The 26,788-nt window shown below is 39.1% G+C and overlaps 1 protein-coding gene across 1 annotated transcript; it reads right to left on the bottom strand.

Annotated features, from left to right (window-relative positions):
• Positions 1-1,499: 1,499 nt before the first annotated feature.
• On the bottom strand, positions 1,500-23,310 carry LOC145780727 (DNA polymerase epsilon subunit 2-like). Its single transcript, XM_082592349.1, has 14 exons — positions 22,584-23,310; positions 18,679-18,779; positions 15,783-15,855; positions 12,338-12,415; positions 11,641-11,774; positions 8,241-8,356; positions 7,933-7,989; positions 7,644-7,765; positions 7,168-7,303; positions 6,613-6,794; positions 4,798-4,935; positions 4,105-4,207; positions 3,663-3,842; positions 1,500-3,271 (listed from the first exon to the last, which is right to left on the bottom strand). Exons 1-14 carry the CDS (start codon positions 22,652-22,654, stop codon positions 3,188-3,190), a joined length of 1,575 nt encoding a protein of 524 aa, XP_082448475.1. The 5' UTR covers positions 22,655-23,310; the 3' UTR covers positions 1,500-3,187.
• Positions 23,311-26,788: the final 3,478 nt, after the last annotated feature.

Raw genomic sequence — 26,788 nt, 5'->3', positions numbered from 1 at the left:
GTCAACGGCTTGAAATTATGCCTCTCAATCAATCGAACCCTCGTTCTCACGATCACTAGGCAGGGTATGAAGCCACTGAGCCAACCGTGCCAACGAGAAAATGATGCATTTGCAATAATACAGACTTTAATAATACAAACACGGTTTTAATACAAACTTTTACCAAAATATGTAAATGAGACAGAAATCTCGTGGGAAAAAATTTTTCGCGGCCGCCAAGACCATGTATAGTTTGGCCCGCTGTTAGAAAAAGGTTGCCGACCCCTGGTTTACACATTGCGTTTTCATAATTGCCTTTCGTGCCAACATGTTTCATTTTTTGGCCGGATTTGGTCAAAAAAATTACAAAATTGTTGAATTGCTTTATAGCGCTGTACAAAATGTGGCGATGTACACAGATTATGTCAGTTTGGTCACCCGCACAATTCAAGTGGCTAGGCCTGTATACAGAACTTGAACATTGCCCGAAGATGCAAACCTTTTTTCTGACTCTCTTTGTCGGCCGAACTGTTTTCATCCTGCATTAAAATGCACGCACAAACCTTTTACCTTGTTGAAGTTATGTAAGTAACGTTGAAAACTCTTTTGCCATTAACAAACGTAAAATCAACCTCGTTTCCGCTTTGACACAGACCGTCTAACAACTGATTCAAATACAAACTAAACTCTGAGATAAAATTCGATTAAATGAAACAAAATGTCCGGACCACGCCGTAAATACCGCGATCTCTTCAACTGAGGCATGCTAATGCTAACTGCAGTGTTGTACGCGTCAATGAAATAAATTGACGGCGTCAGCGCGAATTGTCTAATTACTTTATGGCGTAAAGTACTGCGTAAGCCCTTAAAGAAATTGACAGCGTTAGCGCTTATTTTAGCAAGGTCTCACAAAACGGAAGTATTCGACTTCTAACGAGTTTGGCTTTTGAGACTGTTTAGAGCTGCGAAAAACGATTTCTGTGTCGGCTGCGTAGCCGAGTGGTGAGAACGTCTGCGTGACGTTCGAAAGGACGTGGGTTCGACACCGTTCCAGAGCACGCGGCTGTGTCTCGGCAAAGACACTTAATGGCAAGCCAAACTAAGGGGAGCAGCTGACTCGAAGACTATATGTCACTTCGCTGCTTCTTGTCGTCTGTTGTACCGCATCTGTGATCGCAGTGTAGGCCTACTGTATGTTATCGCAATGGGCGCAAATAAAAGCATGATTAGCCTATTATTATTTCGTCTTTTCTCGACTCAGATTAATCCAGGATACGATAAACAAACTTGAAACTGCATAATTGGATAGACGAACAGCTGTCACAGAAAAAGATTGTTCATTGCTATCAGTCTGAACAACGTCAAACAAAATTTGACGAAAAATGACGCATAGCGCGTGACGCTTAAAATCGGCAAAATAATTAATTGACGGCGCTAGCCTCAGCGTCAACAAAATTTGCCGTCAATTTGACGGCGTCAACGTACAACACTGGCTAACTGACATCAGTTCCGTTGTTTTTATTTCTGACCATTACAGCAAAAACAATACACGTCAACATAGAAAGGGTCGAAAAAAAGGTAGAAGCGACGAAACGCGAACGTTAAAACGTGCTTGTGGCCGAAGTAACCACGTTTTAAGGTTCGCATTTTGTCGCTAAAAGCGGTCTGATGATCAAGCGAAGCAGGCGGTTGATTGTCAGTCTGTTATAGCACAAAAGCAAATACTCTTCCAGACCACTTGACACTTCGCAGTTTTGCGCTGCAACAATTCACTTAGCAGACTTTCACGGCTCACACTTCGGGAAGTGCTGCGCTATACCATCGCTGCAGCAGCCAATCAACACAACCTTCCCTCTCGTTGCAATGATACTTCATGTTCCCTCAATGTCATCCGTTGCAAAAGTGTAGGCTACTTCTTTGACGCTTTCGTGGTTACTGCAACTGGGGCCATAAATAAAACTATCATCCTAAACGAATAAAAACTTCTCAAACACAAGATTATTCTCTCTGTACGGTATTTGTATTCGATATGACGTACTTGAATACCACGTTGTCAACCAATGACGTCATCAACAAACTTACCAATCAGAATCGTTAAAATCAAATTTAGTGTTTTCGGTTTTGCAGTTCTAACAACCAAATAATTTTATGTTAAAAACCGCTTTATTTCATCGAGATCAATCATGCACATAAAAGCTACTGTAGCCCATTGTGGTTGCAGCACTCCTTTATTATATAGATGCGTTTGAGCATGCTTTGTTATTCATATTTTTAATAAAATAATGGCAAGAGAAATATTTGTTAATATTTTGCCTACGGTACTAAAAACTGATCGCCTGCATATCGCAATAATTAGCCTATAAAAAAGCGAAGAGATAGTTTAATGGAAAATAGATAAAATTCTTGAATTTTATAAACCAAACATTGCCTAAGACTTGTTATCAGGTTAAAGTAAGGGGGGGGGGGGAGAAACTGGGATAGGCTGGAGAGAAAAAGTAGGTTATGGTGGGGGAGAATAAGATGGTTATAGTAAGGGGGGGGGGGAGAAACTGGGATAGGCTGGAGAGAAAAAGTAGGTTATGGTGGGGGAGAATAAGATGGAGTGGAAACATAGTAAGATGTGTGGGGGGTAGAAGGTACGAATGGGGTGAAGAATGGGTAAGATGGAGTGGGGTAGAACAGTGAAAGCGTAGGGCTCCACTTAGGGCAAAAATGCTCAAGGCATTTTTACTATTTGTTGTTTTGTGCCACAATTAATAATATCCTATGCTGAGTACTTCAACAAGCCACCTACCAGTGCTCATGTACACTCTCAGTGAACATGTGAAGAAACAGTGGCACGTTTGTTGCGTATCACAAATATTTTGCTACTTTCTTTATATAAAACTTTTCCATAAATGGAAGAAGTAACAAAACATTTCACGACTGCAACGACCGCTCTAGCGGTTCGTTGGTGACCAACATTGCTTCTTATACATCCATTCGACAATCACCAGTAGGTTAACAAGTTGAAACCTAGTGCAAATCTACAACCTGCCTGACAAGCAGAGGCGAGGCATAGTTCAAGAGGAAGCTGCAATAACTCGGTGTTTTAGTTAAGTCCTCATTTCACCGCAACATGAAACGCTGGGATCCGACATGCTGGGATCGCATTGACTGAAGCAGCCAGGTCGTTGCATGGTTGCCATGCCATCATATGCATCATTCCTCAAGTGGTCACTTTGCTATCATCCACCTCATTACTTGCAGGATAATAAGCTTTAAACGAGAAGTCTCCGCTTGAAAAGGATCCCTGCAAAGTAAAGCAGGATTGATGTTAGTGGTTAATTAAACATCTGGATGACAGCAGGAACCACAATAACTCATGGCAATATGATCGTAGCCAACCAGGATGTATCAGCGTAAGTACAAAACACAAGCATGTGAACTTTGACTGACGGCACGAAATTGCCTTAGCAAACTCAACGAAGATGGTTTCGACTTCTTTAAAAATACGATAAAAAAAATCACCCAAGCAAAATTGTAAATGCAGTACGCTTTCAAAGATTGCTCAAGAAAATACAACTTTAACCTTGCTGGCATGATTCATTATATAATTGAATGGTGCGAATTTCATACAACACCAAATGGCTCTTTCACATGCAGTGAATCACTAAATCGCAGTTACACCGGAGTACACTCACTGTGTTTATGCAAGTGCAGTCCAGCTGGGAGATCTTGAAAGGTTCGCTCATATGATCGCAGAAAACCACGAGGTCAGGGAGAGGATAGAGACGCAAGGCGTGGTCATAGGCCCAGTGTACAGGGCTCACGTGCAGGGGGAGGGGGGACAAATGACCTTGCGACAGAACGCTTTTCACAAACTGAACATGAAACAAAATTTAATCAGGAAGTTGATAAAACTTTATGAAATCACAATTGCATCTTATACCGGGAGATTAATAGGTGACGGTGAAACAAAACGAACGGACAACATCTCCGATTCCTGTTGGGCTAGTACTGTCGCATAACTTTGCGTCTTTGCGAGAGCAAGTGCTCATTGTTACTCCGTAAACAGATGATCGACAACCAAGCAATCCCAGAAGTTGTGCCGCAGAATCAGAAGGAAAAATGAGTTGGCATCACCTGTCGTGCGACGTCATCCGAGAGGCTTTTGATGGCATTCCTGCACATCTTCTTGACGATGTCTTCACGAAATACAATGATTTCTTGAGTACAATACTGTATCCTGCGTTCACAAGTTAATACTGAATGAAACACCAAGCCAACGCTGAACAACGAACGCCGTTTTGTGTGAAACCGACACACAAGAACAGAGAATATAATAAAATGGCTCGGTGGCGTTCCCAAAGCCAACTAGCTTCATGTTTAATGCTTTATGATAAACACATCATCTGAAAACAAATAGGCCTGCAGAGTGATTATTGCGTGGTCAAAAAGCTTTCTCAATATTTGCAAGAAAAGTGTCTGAACATGGAAACGAAACACAAGAGAGCTTCAAACATTTATTCAGCAAAGGTTAAAGCAGGCTGCACAATACATAGCTTGTCGTTTTGAGTTAGTTGTACACATGTACATGGTTTGTTGGACAATCAGGTATATGCGGAGCCAGGATGTTGCCTTGGCATATTGCTGTGTTAACCTATACGCCATGAACCAAGTGTTCCTTACCATACTTTTGTGTTAATATAAATAATACGTTAAGCCCAGAGTTCAAAATCCAAATTACACCAGTTTCAAGTTCGCAAGTTGGAAAGTCAGTATATATTATAAGTCACTATCAGTCAATTAAAACCGAAAAATTATAAGAGAAATGACCTGCACGGGTTGGAGGCGAACGTTGCATTGGGAAACTTTTGCTGGAAGTCTGCGGTAACAAAAGGAGGCAGCGGGGGACGGGGGAGGATGCGGCCAAGACCCAGATCATCACTAGATGGAACAAACACTAACCTGGTCCTGGAGGAACAACGCAAGTGATGTAACAAAAAGCTTGAAAATGACATACAGGGTGGTCCACAAAAATGTGACATATTTTGTTTATCAGTCATTCCCATAAAAATTAATTTTACCTCTTGATTTTCAGGTTAGTTATAGAGTACAGCTATAAGTTTTATGTGTAGCAGTATGGAGCCGGGATATCAATTTTCAGTGGCTGAGCGGACAAAAATCATTGAACATTACTTTTCGACAAAATCTGTAATTTTGACCCAGAGACATTTTCGTCATGACTTTCCTGGAAGGAAAACACCGTCTCGGAATTCTATCAAACGCTTGTTGGAGAAGTTCAGAGACACTGGCAGTGTGACCAACAACAATAAGAACCATTGTGGTCCACCTTCCACCGCAAGAACCCCCGTAAAAGTTCACGATGTTCGAATTCGTGTGGAGAAGTCTCCACAGAAATCCACCAAAAGACTTTCTCAGGAAGTGGGGATTTCAAGATCTTCTGTCAATAGAATTATTCATGCTGACTTGCAACTTTTCCCATACAAAATTCAGCTTCTTCAGACTCAAAGTCAAGCCAACAAGGATGAACGATTTGAATTTGGTCAGCAAATCAGTGAACGGATTGAGAACAATCCCGGTCTTTTGGATGTGCTTCTCTTTAGCGACGAGGCCCACTTCCATTTGAGTGGCCATGTGAACAAAAAAATATGAGATTTTGGGCAGAAGCACAGCCTCATGCGCATGTGCAAGCACCCTTGAGTGTAACAAAAGTCACAGTTTGGTGTGCAATAGGACGTAATGGCATTTTTGGTCTCTACTTTTTTGAGGACGACGAGGGATGCCAGGTGACTGTTAACACTGAACGTTACATCAAATTGCTCAGACGACAATTCATTCCAGCAGTAAGGAGGAGAAGGGGGACCGACTTGAATACAGCTGTATTCCAGCAAGATGGTGCCCCACCGCATTGTTCCAATCGCACCCTTGAGTATCTGCATCAATACTTTCCTGGGGATCGATTGATTTCAAGGAGGACCAACAACCCCTGACCGCCATATTCACCTGATCTTAACCCTCCTGACTACTTCTTCTGGGGATATCTGAAGGATAGAGTCTACCAGGACAATCCTGATACCATTGACAGACTGAAGGAAAACATTAGAAGAGAAATTAGAAGAATTCCAAGGGACATGTTAGGGAGAGTAATAGACAATTTCAATGTGAAAGTGGCAGCGATGATTCAGCAGCGATCGAACATATTATCAAATATTAAAATAACTCAGAAACCGGTTCGTTTTTACAAAAGCGCTTTTGAGGGCAAAAACTTATAGCTATGACCCATCTCCGGCTGAAAGGATTTTGAAAAATCTTCAGATTTGTAGAAATTATGAACAAACGAAATGTGTCACATTTTTGTGGACCACCCTGTAGTTAAAATTTAGGTAACTGGCCACTCGGTAGGTTGGGCAGGGTTTCATCATAATTACTTGTGAAAAACGTTAAGATAATAAGACCGGGAGATTGAAAGGGTTCCTCATAACCTGCCTTGTTTCTTCTTTACGAAGATACCAGCACATATCTGTTTTTTATTCTTTACGTCAGTTCCACCATTAACATAACGGCAAATGTGTTGCCCTCCTAATATTGACGAACGTGTTAACTGAAGTTGCCAATAGCAATTCTTACTCTTGTTGGATCAATGGAAATTTACTGATGATCTTAGCTAATTTGGTCAGTCCTTCTTTGACGAGCGAACTGTGGTCGGGACTGTACGGAGTGGAACAGAAAGGACCAGCAAATACAATGCAGGTGGGAGGAGATTCAGAAAAACCGATGAAAAGGGTTTCCAATTTCTTTAACACAGCCTCCTGTAATCCACAATAAACCTCCTTTATTAGTTTTTCCAAGTTTTTTTTAGGCTAAAAGATTAATAAAAAAATTAGCATTTATTGATAATAAGCATTCAAGCATGTAACATCACTGACTATACTGCTAGCAAACTGCAACCAGGAGTACCGCTGCAAACTTACAAGTTTATAAACGAACTCCAGCTACAACCAAGCTTGGGCATGTGCACACCGGTGTGGCATCACAGACTTTGTGAGGATGTTAGCAATCAGCATTACAGACGAAAAGTTAAGTTGATATTTGCGTTTCATGCGACTTTAAGTTTCCTCTCATTCACTACTGTATTGGTGCCAAATAAAAAGTTAACCAAAAAACTGTTCATACGACACCAACCCGGTCCAGCCAGAGATCTGACAGAAAAAGAAACATAGCATCTTCATTGTCTTGTTCGATTTGCAGAAGTTTATTGGAAGCCTTCGCACAGACCGGTGATGTTCCACCAAAGAAGTTAATATTTCCATAATATGCCCTGGATGAAACCAACATTTCTGACTTTGCTCAAGCGAATCAAGTGCAATCCCAAATCAATTAAGTTGACGACCAAACAAGGAAAGTGCTTGATATTCCAAAACAAGGCAAACTCTTCATGGAAAGTATATTTGAAGCCAGTGATTCTCGCTGAATGGTAGACTGTGGGATAACGAGATACAAAATTGCTTTCAAAGTAACTTTCATATAAACAATTCGTCGTAAAAATCCACATTGCCCTGATGCACGAAACACCAGCAGACCAATAAAGTTAAAGTACAGTTGTTGCTTCTGCAACTAGACGAACACCTAACAACCAAATAACAGCATCCACTACGGACCTGGTCGTCTTCGATGGCTCCGACGGGGGAAACCCAAATGCAGTGACGTGGAACACGTCATCCTCATACCAGCCCTCTGCCAGTACGAAGCTGTTCTCAGTAAACAAACCTGAGTGGAATTTCTAGGGTCGACGTGTTAAAGAAAAACAAGATTGAAAATTCACGCTCGGGTTTGCCGTGTTGAAGAATGCCGATATTATTAACATCAATCTTGTTGAAAACATTAAAGCTATTGATATCAAGGACATCTCAAAGCACAAACATATGATTAACATCAAGCAAAGGATACAGCTTCAGACAGGTCAAGCGCAACGGCGCCAGTGAGATCTTCGAGGTAGTACTTTGACTGAAAATATACGCTAGTTAGCAACGTATGCAGTACGTCGCGGCAAACGCTTGCAAACCACACAAACTCAATGCAAATTAGTAATATAAGCAGGAGAACGGTAGTAAGAGTCTTAAGAAAATGCTCGAAATTCATTTCATTCGGCAGATGAAATGTAGTATTCAATTCAATAGGCAGGTCGCATAATGTCATTAAAATGCCAAGATTAAAGGATTAGCAATGAACTCAACAGAAACTCGGCCCAGACTGACCTCTTTAAGCTGGGTTACCATACCGAGAACTATGATCTCTTTTAGTTTAGCAGAACATCCTTGAAGATATTCCACATTTTTGAGATGGAACTTCTTTGAGCTTGTAGCCTCAACCCCTTCAAAATAGTTTCTCCTAATAATGCGACATTCTTAGAACTAATCATAATATTTTTAATCCAGAGTTTTTATAATTGTTGCCGACGCACACACATAACACATTGAAACTAACTGCTTCAATGTGTTATGTGTGTGCGTCGGCAACAATGCCTTGTCGAAGTTGTGTGACTACTGGGTCAAAGTGTACAATGTACTGTACATTTGTTACAGCAGCAAGTAGTGAATTTCCACTCCCTTCTAGCTTGCTATACAAAGAAAAAACATAAAAACAAGAAAATTTAGTGCGAAAAACACCATTTCATAACAGAAAATTGACAGCAATCATCTGACAACTTAAATATAAGTTTGAACATTATTTATTTGTAGTCGAGATAAAGTTGAGTAATTGAGTTAACTTCAAAAACTAATCCTTCTTATAAAATGACTGAGATTATCCATTCCAAGGATATAAGCTAACACTAAAAACACCACAGAGCAATGGAGTGCTTTCTTTCTTTATAAAATAACAATTAACACATACCAGCTTACATTGGCGTAATAACCCCCCTTTGGCACGCGTGTGACGTCACGATATTGAGAATGATGCTTTCAGTATCTTTATGCTTGAGAATGATGCTTTCAGTGTAAAAAAAATTTTGCCTAACTTTAAACAAAACTGCATTAAAAGAGCGAGTTTTGCCAATACCAAACATTTAAACATCTCAGCCAGGAATTAGCAACAAGAAAACATAGCTTTATTTCCGAAAAATGCCGAAGAAAACATGATCTTATCTTTTTGCTATGCCACCGGACAGCACCATTTTACAGGAATATTCATACCCACATTTTTGTTGAAAATGCTCTCAGAATGCAGCAAATTCAAAGTAATTTTTCAAAATTTTCTGGGGGAGGCCCCCCAGATCCCCCGCCGCTGGGCAGGGCTGGAAAAAATGCTTGGCTTCCCGGGAATCTGTTTTTTTGTGAAAAAATTTCCCGTTGTTTACAATCACGATAATGACGTCATAATTACACATTTACACGTTTTCTGGCAAAAAACCTCACGCAAAAATATATTATAGACGGCCATCTGTAGCTTTATAGTTCCAATAAATAATCTTGGCATCGTATTTTATTCGTAAGCAGACATGACGCACTGTTTGTGCCTGATGTGCCCACTTTGATCGGAATAAATTGGAACAACAATAGGTACGGACTACGGTATAATAAATTAGACGCCGCATGCTTACAAATTACATCCACTGACTCACCGACCAACGTGTGAATATCATGAAACAATACGACATCACGAGCCGCTTGTTACGTACTTGACAAGTTGACAATAACAACACTTCATGCTCGAACGGGTTGATAGTTTGTTTACTATGTGCAATGTGCATGAATAGCATAACCAATTAGGAAAAATGATATAGGCATTAGGCAAAAAGCACAAAAAACGGCCAAGCGGATGAACAAATCAATGCACAACAAGTTTCGCTGACAAACACAAGAGTGACAAGACATAGCGAAAATTACTAATAACTTACAAAATAACCAGTCCGCTACACGGAGAATAACGAAACCCCATTAACTTGACAACAAAATTAAAATTACGACGCTAAAACAGCTGTTTTTTTAAATCAAAGAAACCGCAAGCAAGTTTCGTCCATGCGAAATTACTACAAATAATACAATACACTACTTGGACATAAAAGATAGTGACGATTTCTCGTTGTTTAGTCTATCTACCACAGCAGACACTTTGTACATTTTCGAGCGAACGTCACTGGTAATAAAATGCCATGGTTTTCCTTTGAAATGTAAATCAAGAGCCTGTTTCACGATGCTGTTACACTTGCTTATGTGTGGCCCATTCCAGTGAATGAGCAGCTCGTCGCTAATGTCTTTAATATCTTTTTTATTTGTGGATGTTGCGCTTCCAATAACTCGACGTCACTGTCTTTGACGTCTTTACTACTAGCATTAACACCTGTTTCGTTTGTTTTTTTGTTGTTGTCCTTGATTGTTTTCCTCGTCTTGGGAATGTGGTCTTTTCCGAGTGGATGAGGAAAACATTTCCGTTAGACTTATTTGACCATATTCTTTAATAGGAAAACCACGATGTTGCTGACGGGTATGTTCGCTAAGCCTGTCCCTTCGCAGACACTTTGCAATAGCCACACCTAATCGGAAGCTTTGATTTAAACGTTGGCGTAGCTGCCATTATTTTATCACCAAGAATTACTGAAAATACACGCTGAACTGAAGTGAATATAAGGCTAACTTGAGTTATGCAAATAGTAATAATAACGCCAACACGGGCAGTCGAATAGCCGCTTAGCATTGGCAAGCGTTAATTAATAGACGCGGGCGCGTTTTGCTTGCGTCACCGGGCAAGTGTCTATACACCGAAATTTTTGTTGCTCTTTGGAACAACGTTTACGGTCGTATACAGCTTGTATCGCTTCGGTGAATTCCCTAAAGCTTTTGTTATCTATCAGCAATAGTTTGGTTTCAATAAATCATCGTTATGGTTTTGCTTCGTAAGGAAAAAGCCGGTGTGGTTCAAGCAGACCTTTGAGAAATTCAGTTCATACTAGCTATTCCATGAGTCTTTCCACGTTGATTCAAGGCCTGGCACGTTGAATTCATATTACAGCCGAAACGCCAACAAAAAATTTTGCAAAAAGAAAAAAAAAACGCCGTTGGCATAGCACCATGACGTAAGCGAAAACGCCGACCCTAAGTGGATAGAAGGGAAAAACTTTCCTCTGAGAAATTAAATTAACACTTTCACTGCGAAGGCTAATCCGCTAAAAGCACCCATTGACTGCTGAATTTTTTCCCGTTGTGCAAACGCCAGCATATTTTAATGAATGCAAAATAGCAGTAGACCTACCATTGGTATACTGGAATTTACAATTATGACATCACAATACTAAACTTTATTTCGTAAATAACGTTTCTTGTAAATACGCATTTGCGACGCTCGTATGAAGACATTAGTAACGTGATTTTTACGGTAAAAATTTCCCGCGAACCAGCAAATTTCCCGGGAATGTCATTCCCGGATTCCCCATTTTTTCCAGGCCTGCCGCTAGGTTGTCAAACCCCCCCCTTTCAAAATTCCTGGCTACACTACTGCCAGCTTATGATAAAGTCACTTGTAAAAAATGGATCTTAACAATGCGTGGAACACAGATAGGGAGTCCACATAAGAAAGATATACAGTTATACACCTTAGTGTCGATATCAGTGGTTAGACTGAATGTTTACTAATCAGTAAGCAATTCACACAGATACTGACCAGGTATTGGAGGGGTGAAGAGTTTGTGTCGAACTGTTCGTTGGTACAAGATTTTGTAACGATCACGAAATAACTCGGCTTTGTCATTGGCACAACTTAGTATCGTCGGAGGTTGCAAGCCAAGGTCTGTGTCTCTAAATGAAACAAATCTTTATTGTGGATTACACAATACACATTCAGTATTATCTTGAGCAGTGACATCAAAAGCTAAGCTTTTGAGTTGCAATTGTTAGAACAACAAATCCAAAGTCTATTAATTTCCAGTAGTGTATTTAGAATTTTCTTCTATTTGAATATCATTATTTATAATATTTAGGTTCTATTTGAATAAAGCACTAATGATGCTCTACAGTAGTAGAGCATCATTGGCACCATGATCATTTTCCAGATCCCACTGATTTCCAGATTCTAGCCTACCGATTCTATCATTTTTGTAAATGACACCTAAACACAACAGGGTGGGGGGTTATTTATAACAATATATTTTACATATTTACAAATAGTTTGAACACTATAAACAGTTGAACGTTTTTAACTTCACTTATTTGATTGTAAAATTTATTTATAAATGTATGTAAAATATATTGCTATAATGCTCAACCCAGTTGGGTTGTGTCTTGTCTGTCTGTTGAACAAAAAATTAAACTCTTTCCAGAAACCACATTATTAAAATTGACAGATAAAATACGAAACTCACTTAAAAAACTTCTTCCTTTCACTGCTGTAGATGAACTTGGGAACTTGAAATGCATTGATCACAGTGAAAGTATTGCCGCTGAACAAAATAAAAACTCTGAAGGTGATATTGAATATCGTGAGCAACAATGTTTACATTTTGAGAGGATTGTTGCAACGTGCTATAAAACAAAACAATCAAAAAAATTGATGAAGAAAAAAATCAAAAAATATCATATCGTTAAAAATATAGTACATTGTCACAAGCAAGGTGCAATGCCTCGCGATGGCTTGCTTTGTATCTTCAACGAGCGTGTTGTTTTGGTTGTAGAATTCTGGTGCGATGTGTTATTATCGGTTATGACCTGAAGTAACCTCTGATTACGAAATCTGTATTATGTAAAATGTGTTTTCTGGAATCATTTTCCCTACGTGACATTCTAGAGACTTCTGTTGTTTACATTTAAATGCTGCTTGATAGAACAATGGTTCTTTATGATGTAACCTTACGTAACCTTCTCGAAGTTACTGGACTGAACAACCAACTATAAATAGTGGTGTAGTTTGTGTAATGTGTATTATTATTATTATTATGAGTTGATTATGAGAGTTGTGCTATGAGTTGTGGATTGGTAGTTGATGCAGAAATTATTGGTGATTGAGACTTGAAGTAATTGAATACAAGTAGATGAGAATTGGTGCTGATATAAATTGTGTTCGAAATTAGACTTATTTGAGAAGCCGTTCGTTAAAGTTCTTCAAGAAGTCAGATTATCATTTCACTAGTAGAATTATTCGACATTTAATTGACTGCTTTTCGGTTTGACCCATTAAACTACGTCATTGAACCTTTCCAAGTCTTTTTCCTGGTAAGAGATAGAAAGAAATCGTGACATACATATTAGTACATTCTAATTAGTAGATTCTATTTGAATAAGACCTTCTGATGATCCGTTAAAGGTGAAACAAGCTGTTAAGGATTCAGATAGTAATAACTATATTTGATTTAGTACATATTAGTAGTATATACTTTATACATAGTAGTTTCGGAGAAATTGCAATTCGGAGAGAGCTTGTTACGAAGAACACCGACTCAGTGATTTCAGGCATACTAAATGAAATTTTCAAACGGGAATTAAGCATTAAAATGCGTAAATTGAACATTCAAAAACACATTTCAAAAAAGAATTACCGAAAAAAAAAATGTTTTCAATGGCACTGGCAAGGCCCAAAGTCCAATGTTTCATTTATTTTTCATTTTTTCAAAATGACCAAAAAGTGGAAACACTGCTCGAGAATACGTCACTATCGACAGCAACAACAAAAGCCACTTTACCACATCTGATGTTTTGAGCAAACTGTCTGATGTTTTGATGTTGAAATCTGATGTTTTGATGTACAATTGCACATACATACATTACATAGCCTACAGTTAAATCGCCTGCAGTAACAACTAACAACTATTGCTGGATCAGCTGATTGCTAGTCTATAGTGACGTAGACTGTACAGTCACAAGCTTCGCTGCTCACGCCCATTCCCGTTTTGAAAGCTCTGACAAAAGTACGCGCGGAACGCTGATCAGACCGCAATGAGGCAAAATTTTATTGAAAATCGTTTTATGGTACAGTAGCATGTTAAACACAAAGAACGTGTACAATCACCAAGTCAGGTTTTTCCTTTAGTATCCCTTTAAATCAAGCGATGGCTTCAGTTTATTTAGAGAATTTGTAGGAATCATTTGGGTAGGCAGTATTTGTGTTTACCTTCCCATACCCATGCAAACGAGAAAGTTATTTTTTTCAGTGTGGTAAGTGAAATTAGTTGATATCTTGTGGCCATAAGCCATGGCGATATCTAGCAACTTCAGTTGAGACATTTTCGCTGAGACTTCATTTGATTAACCACTATTGTTAATCAGGAGACGCTATTTGACAACTGTTTTATTTTTTCACTGAGACTTTATTTGATTAACTTCTAATTCCTTTAAATAAACAGATGCGCTATGAGATTTTAGAAATCTCCGAAAAAAAGGCTTTCTCTGAAAAAGGCTGTCTCGGAATTGGGATTTCTTTGAACCGGATTCTCCGAATAGTAGCAGACCGATTTTAAAACACATTGCCGAAATGTTTTCTTGAGTGTATATGCTTAGAAAATCCCCATCAACAAAAACTCCTAAAGTTACCTCCAGAATTTTCGATTTTACTCAATCCGACCACTGCAATAATGGGTGGACTTCTCAAATTTTTTAATCCTTCAATCACTTTTAATCACTTGAACAATTTAAATTGTCTTGTCAGTTTTCGCATTTACAAATGAAGGGGTTGAAGGGATGCCAGAAATTTGAGGTACAAAATGGAATAGGAACCTGAAAACTTCTATTTCATTCTGTAGCATCCCCTAGGTGTCAAGAGTAACCAACCTCAAATCAAAAAGACATATGCTTTTGATAACAGGCCTCGAAATTCGTTTTTGTTGACGGCGGACAAACGTGTCCGGTCTGAGCAGCTATCTCGGCGGACAATTTAAGTCTCACGGCGGACACACCAGTTTTGGCGTCGATCGTCATGCTTAATCACTTGATAATTCTTCATTATTTGAGAGCTATAGCTACGGTTTAGAAGGCTTTTTAAAATTTCAGCGAAGGCTTTCATCAGACCAACGAGGTGCGCTTGAAGAGTCAAAGCGCGGTGTAGCTGCTTAATACGCCGCATAACTGATTAACTTCCACCGAACGAGGTCGTGTGGATTTTTGCGTCACAATGCTCTGGGCACGAATCGGAAAACTTCTACGTTAACGCTACTATTTTCTGCTGTGCAAAGTTTCAGTAGGCATTTTTCTGTAAGGTTTATTTTTGCGTGGTATGTGAGCAAAAGTGAATTTTCTATGGGCCTTTTCTTACTGTAATACCAAAACTTGACAAAAGTTTCTTCAACTTGCTGTAATAGCCTACTCGTATAATCTAATTTTGTAACCAACCTTGCCTTATCAATATTACTCGAAGATCAAAGGCAGACATTGTGACGTAAGACTTGAACATGCGCGTGCTCCCATCGATTCTTAGCGAAGAATTCACCTTTGTTACGCTGATTCAATGTCATCAATCGTTGAAGCAACGTAAAAATTGAAAGATTTTTAGCTTGAATGAAAGCTAAGGGATACAGTATTCACATTTTCTAGATGCGCGCTAGAACGCGCGGGAAATTATATTCTCGCAACAATTGTTCATGCTATGCAATGACGATTTGTATCGCTAGTTTCTGTGTTATTCTTGGCGGACAAATATGACCGATCTAGAGGGTACTTTCCGCGGACATCATATGCTGTGACGGCGGACATGTCCGACCGTGAATTTCGAGGCCTGTGATAACATTACAACCATTTTTTGTGTTTTATCAAACCATCAGTTTTGCTATGTGGTACCGTAACCGTTTATTATTTTCCAAAATGTTTACACATGGCTTGTACCTGTCTTCGCTGACATTTTCACAATCTTTCACTGCTGATTCCAATATACCAAGGTCTATCATGTTAGTTTCCACTGAAAAACAATGAACGTAATTTTCATCATTATGTTGGCAGTCAGAGTCGGTCAGGTAAATTGCTAGTCTAAATAGTAGTTGATGAACATCGTCTATTCTTTGGTGCAATGTTGGGCATTTGGGACTGCAAAACTCATGTGCTATTGCATGTACATTGTACAGTGCATGTAAAAAATAAAATAAATTTTGGTACTTATCCTGAAAATTGAACGTCTGCAGAGCCTGTAGTATCATACAGACATGTATATTAGAGATGTACTGATACATCGGCATCAGCCATGTTTGGAGTATCGGTATCGGCAAAATTTGGCCGATATTGAAAATGTAAAAAAACGCATTTGCTGCGGATTTTTCACAGCCAGCAAAGATATAGATTGTTTGAAGTACTGTAATAACTAAAGTCACGTTGATGTAGAATAATAACCTGTTCAAATTGTTTATACCTCACACTTCCATGACTTCTTGTGCCACCTTTTGGCATTGGTAACTTGCAGTGATTCTTTCACTCAAACAAAACGTTTTGTTTCAGCAGTTTTGCGTTGCTCCATTCTTAAATTGTAGAGAAGACTCAATTTCTCCAATGTTTATCATCTGCGTTTCTCTTTTACTCTACATCTTAAAGCGGCGTAATGACTAACACCATCTCAACATTTTATGGAATAATGAATCAACAAATTCATTACCACAGGTGGTTTGGTATTTGAAAAATTAATTCGCTTTGACTTTGAAGTTTAGTGCAACAAAGTATCCATTAATCAATATATATGTGATATAGGTAGTCAAACCCATTATCAAGAATAAGATTTTTAAGGTTTACATCACATCAGTTCAGCAGATCAGAAAAAATAAGATTGAGGCGCAATAAGACCTTTTGTTGATTAATGATTAGTGAGGATTCGTGGTCACATTGCTTTCATTTTGAGTGATTAGGCTTGTTTTCAATTCGTTCTTATAAGACATTACGTATTGACATTACAATACATCAAAGCAACATTTCATGATGATGATGATGGCGTATGAGCGATCTTTCCAAGCTAGATTGGAGGGCAGGAAATCTTCAGCCACTCGGCAGTCTTGTCGTCCAGGATTCTCAGACCATGCGCACCGTGTGGAGGCCGGTGGGTTAGGCAGTGGTGGATGACATGGTCTGCGGTCTGTTCCGTGGCACCACACTCGCATTCTGATGAAGGAGCCAGGCCCCACTTGTGCATGTCCGAACGAAAACGGCCGACGCCAGTTCGCAGGCGGTTAAGCCTGACCCACGCAAGCCTTGCGAGGGACATCCCTGGTGGACGGGGATCGGCGTTGGGTATGAAGTCACGGAGCGTGGAGGTGTGATTTTGCCACTCCGTGTTCCACATGTGGTTCGTCCAGTGTGCCGCACTTAAACTAAGTTCTTCTGCGTTCTTAAGGAGTTGTTGTGCGGCAGGCACAAAGGGACGTCTTGATTTCAAGCGCTGCTTTATAGGTGGTGGTCTCTTGAGTGTTGCATGGAGAAGATGGTCGGGGTCCAAAGCGCGGCGAGCGAGAGAAATCGTGGCTCCTTTACGGCGTAGCTCAGCGGGTTGGATGCCTGCTAGGATGGGTAGGCAGTCCGTTGGAGTGGGACGCAGGCATCCAGTCACAGTACGCAGTGCGTCGTTAATGGCGGTATCAATCTGGTGGGTGTGAGAACTACGACACCAGACCGACGCGCAGTACTCAGCGGTGGAATGAACAAGGGCTAGGGTAGCTGTACGAAGAATTTTAGCACCAGCTCCCCAGCCGGAACCCGCCAACCGCCTCAAAAGTGCGACGCGTGTAGATAGTTTTTTGCGCAGTGACTTCAAGTGCCGGCGGTACGTGAGTGACCTGTCCAGGGTTATGCCGAGGTATGTAGGTTCGACACAGTAGGGCAGGCGTTCCCCATCAATCTTGATGTTTATCTCACGCTGTGCCTCCCGGTTGTTAAGGTGGAAGGCCGCCGACACTGTCTTTGACTTGCTGAGCTGTAGCTTCCATTTCTGGAGGTATGCTGATAGTGTTTGCATGTCTTGGCTGAGGTTCCTCTCCACTGACTGCAAGTTTCCTGCTGAGTGCAGGAGTGCCAGGTCGTCTGCGTAAGCATATTTCCTGGAGGTGGTGGGGGGCAAGTCTTTCATAATTAGCATTCATATATTTGTTTTTGAATCAGTCATTTAAAAACAACCAAATTACATGTTTTATTTTTAATCGTCTAACGACATAGAAACAATGCAAAATTATACATTTTTGCTGCCTGGGCAATCAAGCCTGGCAAAAGCAACAGCCAAACAGCAAGTGCCCTTAGTTGAACATTACTTATCCAATAGTTTTTGTATGACTTCACAAAGGACTTGGTTTATATTTTATAATTTATAATGTTATTCCAAATTATGATAGCCTATCTAGAGAGTTTGCGCAAACCCTTTATTATGTTTTCAGGAAAAGCAATTATGATAGTTTGTTACCTAATGCCTCATTGCCGCAGTCCTCAATCATGGCGACCTTTTATTACTAAACACTACCATTATGGCGCAACAATGCAAAGAAATTGGATTGATTGAATCTTTACAACTAAACTATGCCAATGCAAAGCTTTTTTTAATAGTTTTAAGCAAATAAGTTCAAACTTAACATTTGATCCAACTCCCTGCTCATACCAAAACTGTTCTTTTTGAGATACTACAGTGTTGGTAAAATGTTGACATCAACCTAAAAAAGTGATAATCGGTATTGATGAAAATATTGGTATCGGTACATCCCCAATGTACACAAATTACTGAGGTCAAAAGCTACAAAAAAACACCATGACATTTACATACAATTGAGTTTCTGAATCGAATCCAGTATTCTATCAATCCAATCTTCACGTTCTACTTCATTTATGGGTGCGAGAACTTCTTTGAGAAAATTACCAGCATCACTGAAAGACAAAAATAAGTTTCATCATGCAGTACTAGTGATGGAACAACCTCTGGCTCCAGCCGGAATGGCCTGTTTCGGTGAGTTCCCTATTTGGTAAGAGCCTTTTTCGGTGAGAGCCCTATTCGGTGATTTTTTATTGGTTTAAATTATTGGGTACCGTAGCCTAATTATCATTGCCGTTATAGCACTGGCGTAGAGTATGGGGGTGCAGCGCACCCCCTGCTCTTACCGGTATTGACATACGGTGAGGAAATTTCAAAGTAAAGCGTAGAGTAACTTGCGGTTCTGGAAAAGTCACGTAATAATATTCACGGCAATAATAAGTAATCCAAACGAGCTATTTTTAACGAGGTCTTCCCGCTGTGAGATCAAGTATGATTTAACAGAACGCATTGTATTGTTATCAGAGGCACGAGAATCGAAATCCGCTCATTAACACATAAACATTCAACACTGCCAGACATTGAATCAATGTAAAAAATGAGCTAATGTCCGCCAGCGCCAGCAAATATTTATCTCGGGCGAAAAAGCTTGTTCACTAGTGCAAAGGAAAAACTGTAACTTCTGACTTGAGTGGTAGAACTCAAACAAAACTAGGTCAGCAAAATGCGTTATTATAACTTTCCAGGATGTTCTTCAAGCAAAGATAGTTTGCAATGTGTGAGAATTAAATCGAAAACCGATAAAAGAAAAGGTGTTTAATGGTCTTGGTTGCATATATTGCCTGCATTAACGACGTCTCTTACCGCTATTATCACCTAGCCAACTTGACACCATTGTTTTATGCGGCCGCTAAGGTTTGACATCGACTTCAACGATCATGGAATGTTACGTAATAAGAACGATTATATCCTACCCGCAAAAATAAAAAAATGATCGGTTAACAAGTGTATAAACTGTAACAGGTGTATAAAGTTTACAATTGACAAGGAATCATTAAATTTGAAAATTAAGTTTGAATCACTGCAAATAAATGTATTCAAAACTTTTACTTCGGCCGAAGCCATTTCACAATCCATAATCTACATCGGCAATAATTTTGCCGCAGCAAAAATGCGTTAATTTTGAAAGCTGCCGAGCTGGAGACAACAGCTTGTCTCGTGTATAAGTCAAACCTGTTTTTTTTAAGGTGAAAATCACTTGCGAAAATCTCGACCTATACTCGAGTATACACAGTATTTTATGTTTATGCATGTGATATTCTGATATAACTGCACCCCCGGTAGTTTCTAAAACTCTACGACTATGCGTTATAGGGTTAGGGGTTAGGAGTTAAGGTTAGGGGGTAAGGGGTTAGTGGTTAAGGGTCTTATTTCAACGTTTAGCAACGTTAAAACGATGTAAAAGTGGCAATGATAATTAGGCCACGGTACCCAATAATTTTCAAAAATTTTTTTAAAAAAACCACCGAATAGGGCTCTCACCGAATAGTAGCAAACCTGGCTCCAGCAACTTTTTTCAACCCCAGTTCCAAGCTGGAAGTGACAGTGGCTACGGCCGGGAGCCGGAGGTATGTGAGCCAAGTGTGTGCAGGCCTCGAAATTCCGGCGATCATGACCTCCGGAATGACCTCGAATGTCTGCCGAAGCCGACTCATAGGTCGGTCATAAATGACCGCCGCAAAATTCTTGACAAAAATAGAGCTAATGCAGCTAAAAGATATTTTAAATTTGAATTGTTACAATTGTTTGTTTAACGCGAACAAATACAGAGCTGAAACAATAATAGTACAGGCAATTGCTTTAAAGATCACATTAGAGTGGCGTGTTAACGAGCTGATGGCAAAAGTAGCCATTTTTACATCATTTCAACGCCTTGCAATGTTGCCTTGAAATAAAGTTGTCTGAACTTTTCGGCAGGATATGTATTCTAATTTTAACAATGAGGATTATTGCGTTACATTGGTCGTTTGTTAAAATGAAACGTCACAGAGAAGCAAGTCTCAGCTGGGTTCCGCACGTGCTTAGGCGAATGTGGCGACCTTATTCACGCTGATACTGATAGAAATAGAATTTCTGCACGGAAGGGAGGGCGTTAGACACATTTGTCTGACACCATTAGATAGAAATAACACCATTAGACACCATTAGATAGATAGAAAGGGAGCGTGTTAGACCAACACTATTGTGTTAGTTAGTTAACACTAACACTATTGAAGGCTAACACTATTGATATTGAGTCACTGATGCGCATTTGTCTGGACGGTCCTGAGCTAGAGATTTACCACCCCGCGCCAGCAGTAATCGCTTGGCACAACGATTCTATAACGCGAAAACCACGGAATAAGTGATCGTAGTTGTTTTTGTAATAAAGAAATTTGAATTGTTGTTTTCGATTGTGTTTATTGCGTCGTTACACGACTGTCATTAACGCACTGATTTTTTGCAAGCAATCTGCTCCAGTAGCCTATACTTCAGGGTCGGTTAATTAAGCCATCAACCATTGTTTGTTTGTTTGTCGTATCTTTATCCTGCATTGCGGGAAAGCGGACTTGAGCGCTATGCATCGGTGTACGCCTTCCGACGTACCCCTGACCCACGCTGCAGCTGACGGCAATGTCTGTTTCCGGTTGTCTACTCTACTTATGACTTAAATTTGGTACTACCCATTACTCGAAATCGATCACTGGGTAGAGGCAATTATCGTAAAGTTTCTTGCCCAGAGAAACAACAGCAAATGCGGATGGCTGGAGTCGAACATGCAGGCTCTCGACTGCGAGCGCAACGCGCTAACCACTCGGCCACTGCTGCGAACATTGCAGAGTTATTCTGTTGTAGAAAATCTTCTTCTACAAACACGACCACACAATACTGTGTGTGGTTTTGCGCGGTAGTGTGATTTTGCGCAAAATCTACATGCAAAAAATATGTCCGGTTGAGATATTAAATGTCCGCTGAAAGGGCCAGTCCGGTAGGACATGCTTGACCACCGGAAAAAAGTACAAATTTCGAGGCCTGTGTGTGTGTGGCTGTGGTCAAGTTTATAACCTTGGATAAATCCAACAATGTATCATTGTGGTTAGGGATGGTTGAACACTTTTTTTTATTCATTTTATTTGTTTTTTTTAGACTATTCCCAAGCGTTTCATACATTTTTTAAATTAACAACTGTTTTCATTTATCATAACAAAGAACGGCAAAAAAGTATTAAAGCTGCTGAATAACTTACTATAAATTAGTTTGCTGCAGTTTTGACAAAGTTGTTACAAGTCAAAAGTGTGGTCGGCTGGTCGCATGCTCAGCAAGTGGTACCAATGAACCACCCAACTTCAAGTGCAACTAATGAGAATTAGGACTGTTTGGTCCTAGTGGTGAACATCTTAACAGCCAACTACCCTTTGCTACTTGTCTTAATTTCATTTATTAGTTTGTTTCATTCCTGTCATTTCTTCCATTGGATATTATGATGAGTAGGCCTATTATATAGTCTAGTAAGTCGACCAAGTCTGCATGTTTTACAAGTGATTTTTGTTCCTCAAATGCAACACTATAATATCACTTAAAGATCTGCGCAGTATTTTATTTTGCGTAATTAACACATTTATATTTTTGCACTTGGCAGTACGGTTGCACAAAAATATATGGAGCCTACATAACAACACACCTAAGTGCATAATTAAGGTCATCATATTGCAAACAGGGGAATATAGACTCAGAGGCTCTATTTTCAATATAGCCTATTGTAAATGTAACCTCTGCCTAAAAACATAGCAACTGCAATTTTTTATCATAACAATTTGTTAGAGACCATCAAACAAGTTCTGTATCATACTACAGATATTTGATAAAGTATGTTAGAATACCTGCGTAAACTGTATCCATGCATCTTAAAAGCAGAGGAAATAACTAACCAAACTTTTGAAGTCATACTCATATTGGCCTCTTGAAGAAATATCAGCTCACCAGAAAGACAAGCTTTCTATGCTTTATTTCTGGTGGGAAAAACATAAGATGAAACAGTAGATATTTTTAAACTCTTTTCGTGGATAGTACTTATTTCAAATTTCTATTTACAATTGGAGTAAATGATACCTGTCAATCATGTGTCACTAGCTCTGTATTCTGTAACCCAAGGAAACTTTAATTGCTATTGCATGTTCAATAAAAACAAATGAGCATAAAAGCTTTGTCCTGGAGCAGACATTACACATGAATTGAGCTCTTCCATACCATATGTTAATTGGGACCTGGTGTACAAGTCCCCCCGCCTGGTAAAAATACCATGATATCATAGAAGGAAATCGACACATGGATTGAAGTGTGTGAATAGTACAACAAAGGTAAAGTAGTTTCACATTACATCGATTCCTGTATATGCCATCATGATACTTTTACCAGGGCAGAGACTTGTACACCAGATGCGTCAAGTGTCATACAAACCAGAAGTGGGGTGCAACATATTTTGTCCCCTGAAAAGATCGAGAAAAAAATAGAACACAGCCGAAGTCGCTGTTCGGAGTTGCCAAATGCATTTCAAAGTTTTTCATCTGAAAAAATACAGAAGCGCTGAAGTCACTAATCAGAATTGGGTGCAACCTATTTCGTCTCCTGAACACTTTGTCCACCAATTTCGTCCCCAGAAAAAAATACCATAGAGTCGAAGTCGCTTATCATAGTTGTCGCAAACATTTGAAAAATTTTCCCTTGAAAACACTGAGAGAAAAAATACAGAAGCGCCGAAGTTGCTGATTGGGGTTGCTGTTGCCGGAGTTGATAAACCGAATCCTACTTTCTACTTCTCAATGCTAGAGTGCAGTTATATTATTACCACTGAATATAAAAATGTGAATTGTGGGCTGTATTACATGACAGCCTCTATGAATGTCTTTTACTCATTGTGACATAGCCTACCGTAACAGGAAAGAAGCAAGTTTTTATTGAAAACGCATTTTCGAATAGCGAAAGAAGGAAAACATGGTTAGAGTACTGAATAAACAAACATTCTTGATTTGCACAGCGACTCTTTATATCATATCGCATCAGTTAATTTTGATAAGGTATGAACAGTTGAACACTCAACAGCTGCTGAGAAAATTGCAATCCTAGTGTGTTCAGGCCTCGAAATAAAGGCGGTCATGGCCTCCAGATTGACCTCAAATGTCTACCGTAGCCGACCCATTGGTCGATCATAAACAAAGATGGATCCAAGGAGATGTGTGGGGGGTGCGCACCCCCCAAAAAAATTTCAAACTGCTATTATTTTAATAAACTAGTGGTATTAAGATCTACTAACATTAATGTATATTTTGATAGATCATAGCATTTTATACCAGCATGTAACGAATTGATGCTGTGTAGATTATGGAATGTGTACCAATGGAAATAATCATGTGTTTTGTACTGCTCATGTTTTTAAACTTTAGAATATTTCCCAAAATTTCATCACGTTCTTGAATTGTGTTATATGTATCATAAGTGTTTTTTATTCATGCTTGTTTTTAAGACTTGATTTTTCATGCACACTTTCTCTGTTTTCAGGTCTTCATTAATATTAAACAAAAACATCTGTATTAACAACATGAATCAGGGTTCGATCTTAACGCTAAGTCCGCTAGCCAGCCAATGGCTAGTGAAAATTTGCGCGGACTAGTAGAAATGTTGCAGTACTAGTCCGATCGGCTAGTGAAAATATTAGCCGGTGAAAAGTTTTTTTACGTTTTAAAATTGCATTGTTTGCGTCTGTAGTACGAGAAGGTGTTTTTGTGTATATTGTTGCTCTCGTGTACGTACTAAAATCTGAAAGCCTTTACTTTAGTTAGTTTCAGTCTAAGCTAAAACACTTATCTTAATACGTCATCAAACAAGTGAAAAGTCAGTAAACTGGTCGAACTAATATTCATGAAAGAAAAATCATGCGGGCTAGTGAAAATGGGGAGCAACTAGTCCGGTGCGCTAGTGAAAAAAAAAGGTTAAGACTTAAGATCGACCCCTGTGAATGCTTATCAGTATGCCAAATACAGCAGAGACACATTTTGACAATGCCACACTGATGGACCTCCTTGAATCCTACTACTACCAGGCTACTACACTGCTAACCAACAAGATCTACAAAGCAATGGAAAATAAAGAAACAACCCTTGGCATCTTTCTAGATTTATCAAAGGCTTTTGACACAGTAAATCATGAAATACTTCTGACAAAACTTTATCACTATGGTATCAGAGGAACACCCCTCCAGTGGTTTCGAAGCTACTTAAATAATCGTTTTCAGACAGTAGAAATTTCTGGTAGTATTTCAACTCCATTAGAGACAAAGTGTGGTGTGCCCCAAGGTTCTATTTTAGGCCCCTATTATTCATAATTTACATTAACGATTTCCCAAATTGTTTAAATTGTACTGATTCTATCATTTTTGCGGATGACACAAATCTTCTGATGTCAGGTAAGAGTAGAGATGTAAAAAAACGTTTTTTTTTGTTTTAAAAAAAAACGAGCTCGTTTTTTTTGTTTTTTATCGTTTTTTTTGTTTTTTACTCGTTTTTTTTACCTATTTTTTTATTAAATGTCACAATATGCAGCAATTAGGGTAAACTCATTGCAATAGCGTCTCTTTCAACAAAAAAATAGTCTCATAACTCGTATAACATCTTTCAAATGAGACAATATGTCTCTCAAGTCTCAACACACGAGCCATAAAGGTTTCTCATCGTCTCAAATAGTAACACAGTGTCCTATGGTTGGCACATCTCAAGTATTGTCTGTAATTTGGTTCAGCCAGTTGTTAAATGCAGTACCACACTCGTGTACAGTTTCGAAGCCACCTGGGATTTTGGTTAATGGGCATGTTACGTTAGGACCAGGTGGTCAGGGTCCTGTTTCTCTACTTCACAAAGGCACTTTTCACCAGCACACCACACCATTACCAGTACAACGTCAAGAGATTGTTCCAGTTGATGTGCATTTGGTGCAAACGTGATGAAAATCACACAAGCGGTTCTCGAGTTATAAGTGAAATAACCTTAGCCACTAAGTGGCTTTATAGATAAGGAGCAATAGAAAAACGGCCATATCTCAAGAACCGCTCAACATATTTACATAAGTTTTAGCTCTACCCCCATGTTTTATGGGGTGGGCTATCTGTTTATGAATATTAAAACAAGTTTTGGCTACTACTTTTTGAGCTAAAAAGAAATTAACCTCTTGTCGTTACGCACCAATAAAACCATGGTGCGTAAATTAAAAAAAAAAATAATTGGGTAGAAGAAAGATTGATGACAAGTTTGGCAAAAGCAGTGTAGTGCTAAAGTCCCAACTTTTAGCCCAAATCACATTTAAATGTAGTGAAAGATGGAAACGTTTTGATGTTTTTTTATTTTCCCTGAAGAGGTTTGTTTTTCCCTTAATCACACCATTGTGCTGTCATACACATGTTTAAAAGAAGTATGGTTATTGGTTGCACTTAATCCATCCAATTTGAACTAGTTTGCAGAACTTTGAGACTTTAGCACTTTTTTTGTTTTTGCCTAACGTTTCGTCAATCTTTCCTCTGCCCAATAAAAAAAATTAAAGTTTGCATCATGGTTTTATTGGTGCGTAACGACAAGAGGTCAATTTCTTTTTATCTCAAAAAACAGTAGGCCTAGTTCTCAAATAAAATAAGTTTTCATCTTTGATGTTTGTTTTGTATCTTTATCCTGCATTGTGGGAATATGGGTAAAACTTTATTCTTGTCAGGAAAAGCATTATAAAGCATTTATTCACTATGTGAACACTGAGCACTGAGCAGTGCTGAAAAACTCCACTTTAAAGGAAAAATTTCTTCATTCAAGGTTGGTAGAATGGTAGTTACTAGCAATAGTCAACATGGGTGGTGGGCGGAACATTAACCTAAACCTTTTCTGACAAATCCACTAACTTTTGACAGCTAAAAATATCAGTGATAAGGTCTCTTGCATTATATGTCACAAATAATCTGCAAGAAGCATCAATGACGAAGTGTCCAAGATCTTACAACACACGAAAAGAATATGGTGAATCCCCCAACCACGAATTTTTTTTTTGAAGCACG

This window comes from Aplidium turbinatum, chromosome 12 (assembly GCF_918807975.1).
Source record: "Aplidium turbinatum chromosome 12, kaAplTurb1.1, whole genome shotgun sequence".
NCBI lineage: Eukaryota > Metazoa > Chordata > Ascidiacea > Aplousobranchia > Polyclinidae > Aplidium > Aplidium turbinatum.
Note: the sequence above shows the minus strand (reverse complement) of the source record. Positions and strands in the feature narration are given on the sequence as shown.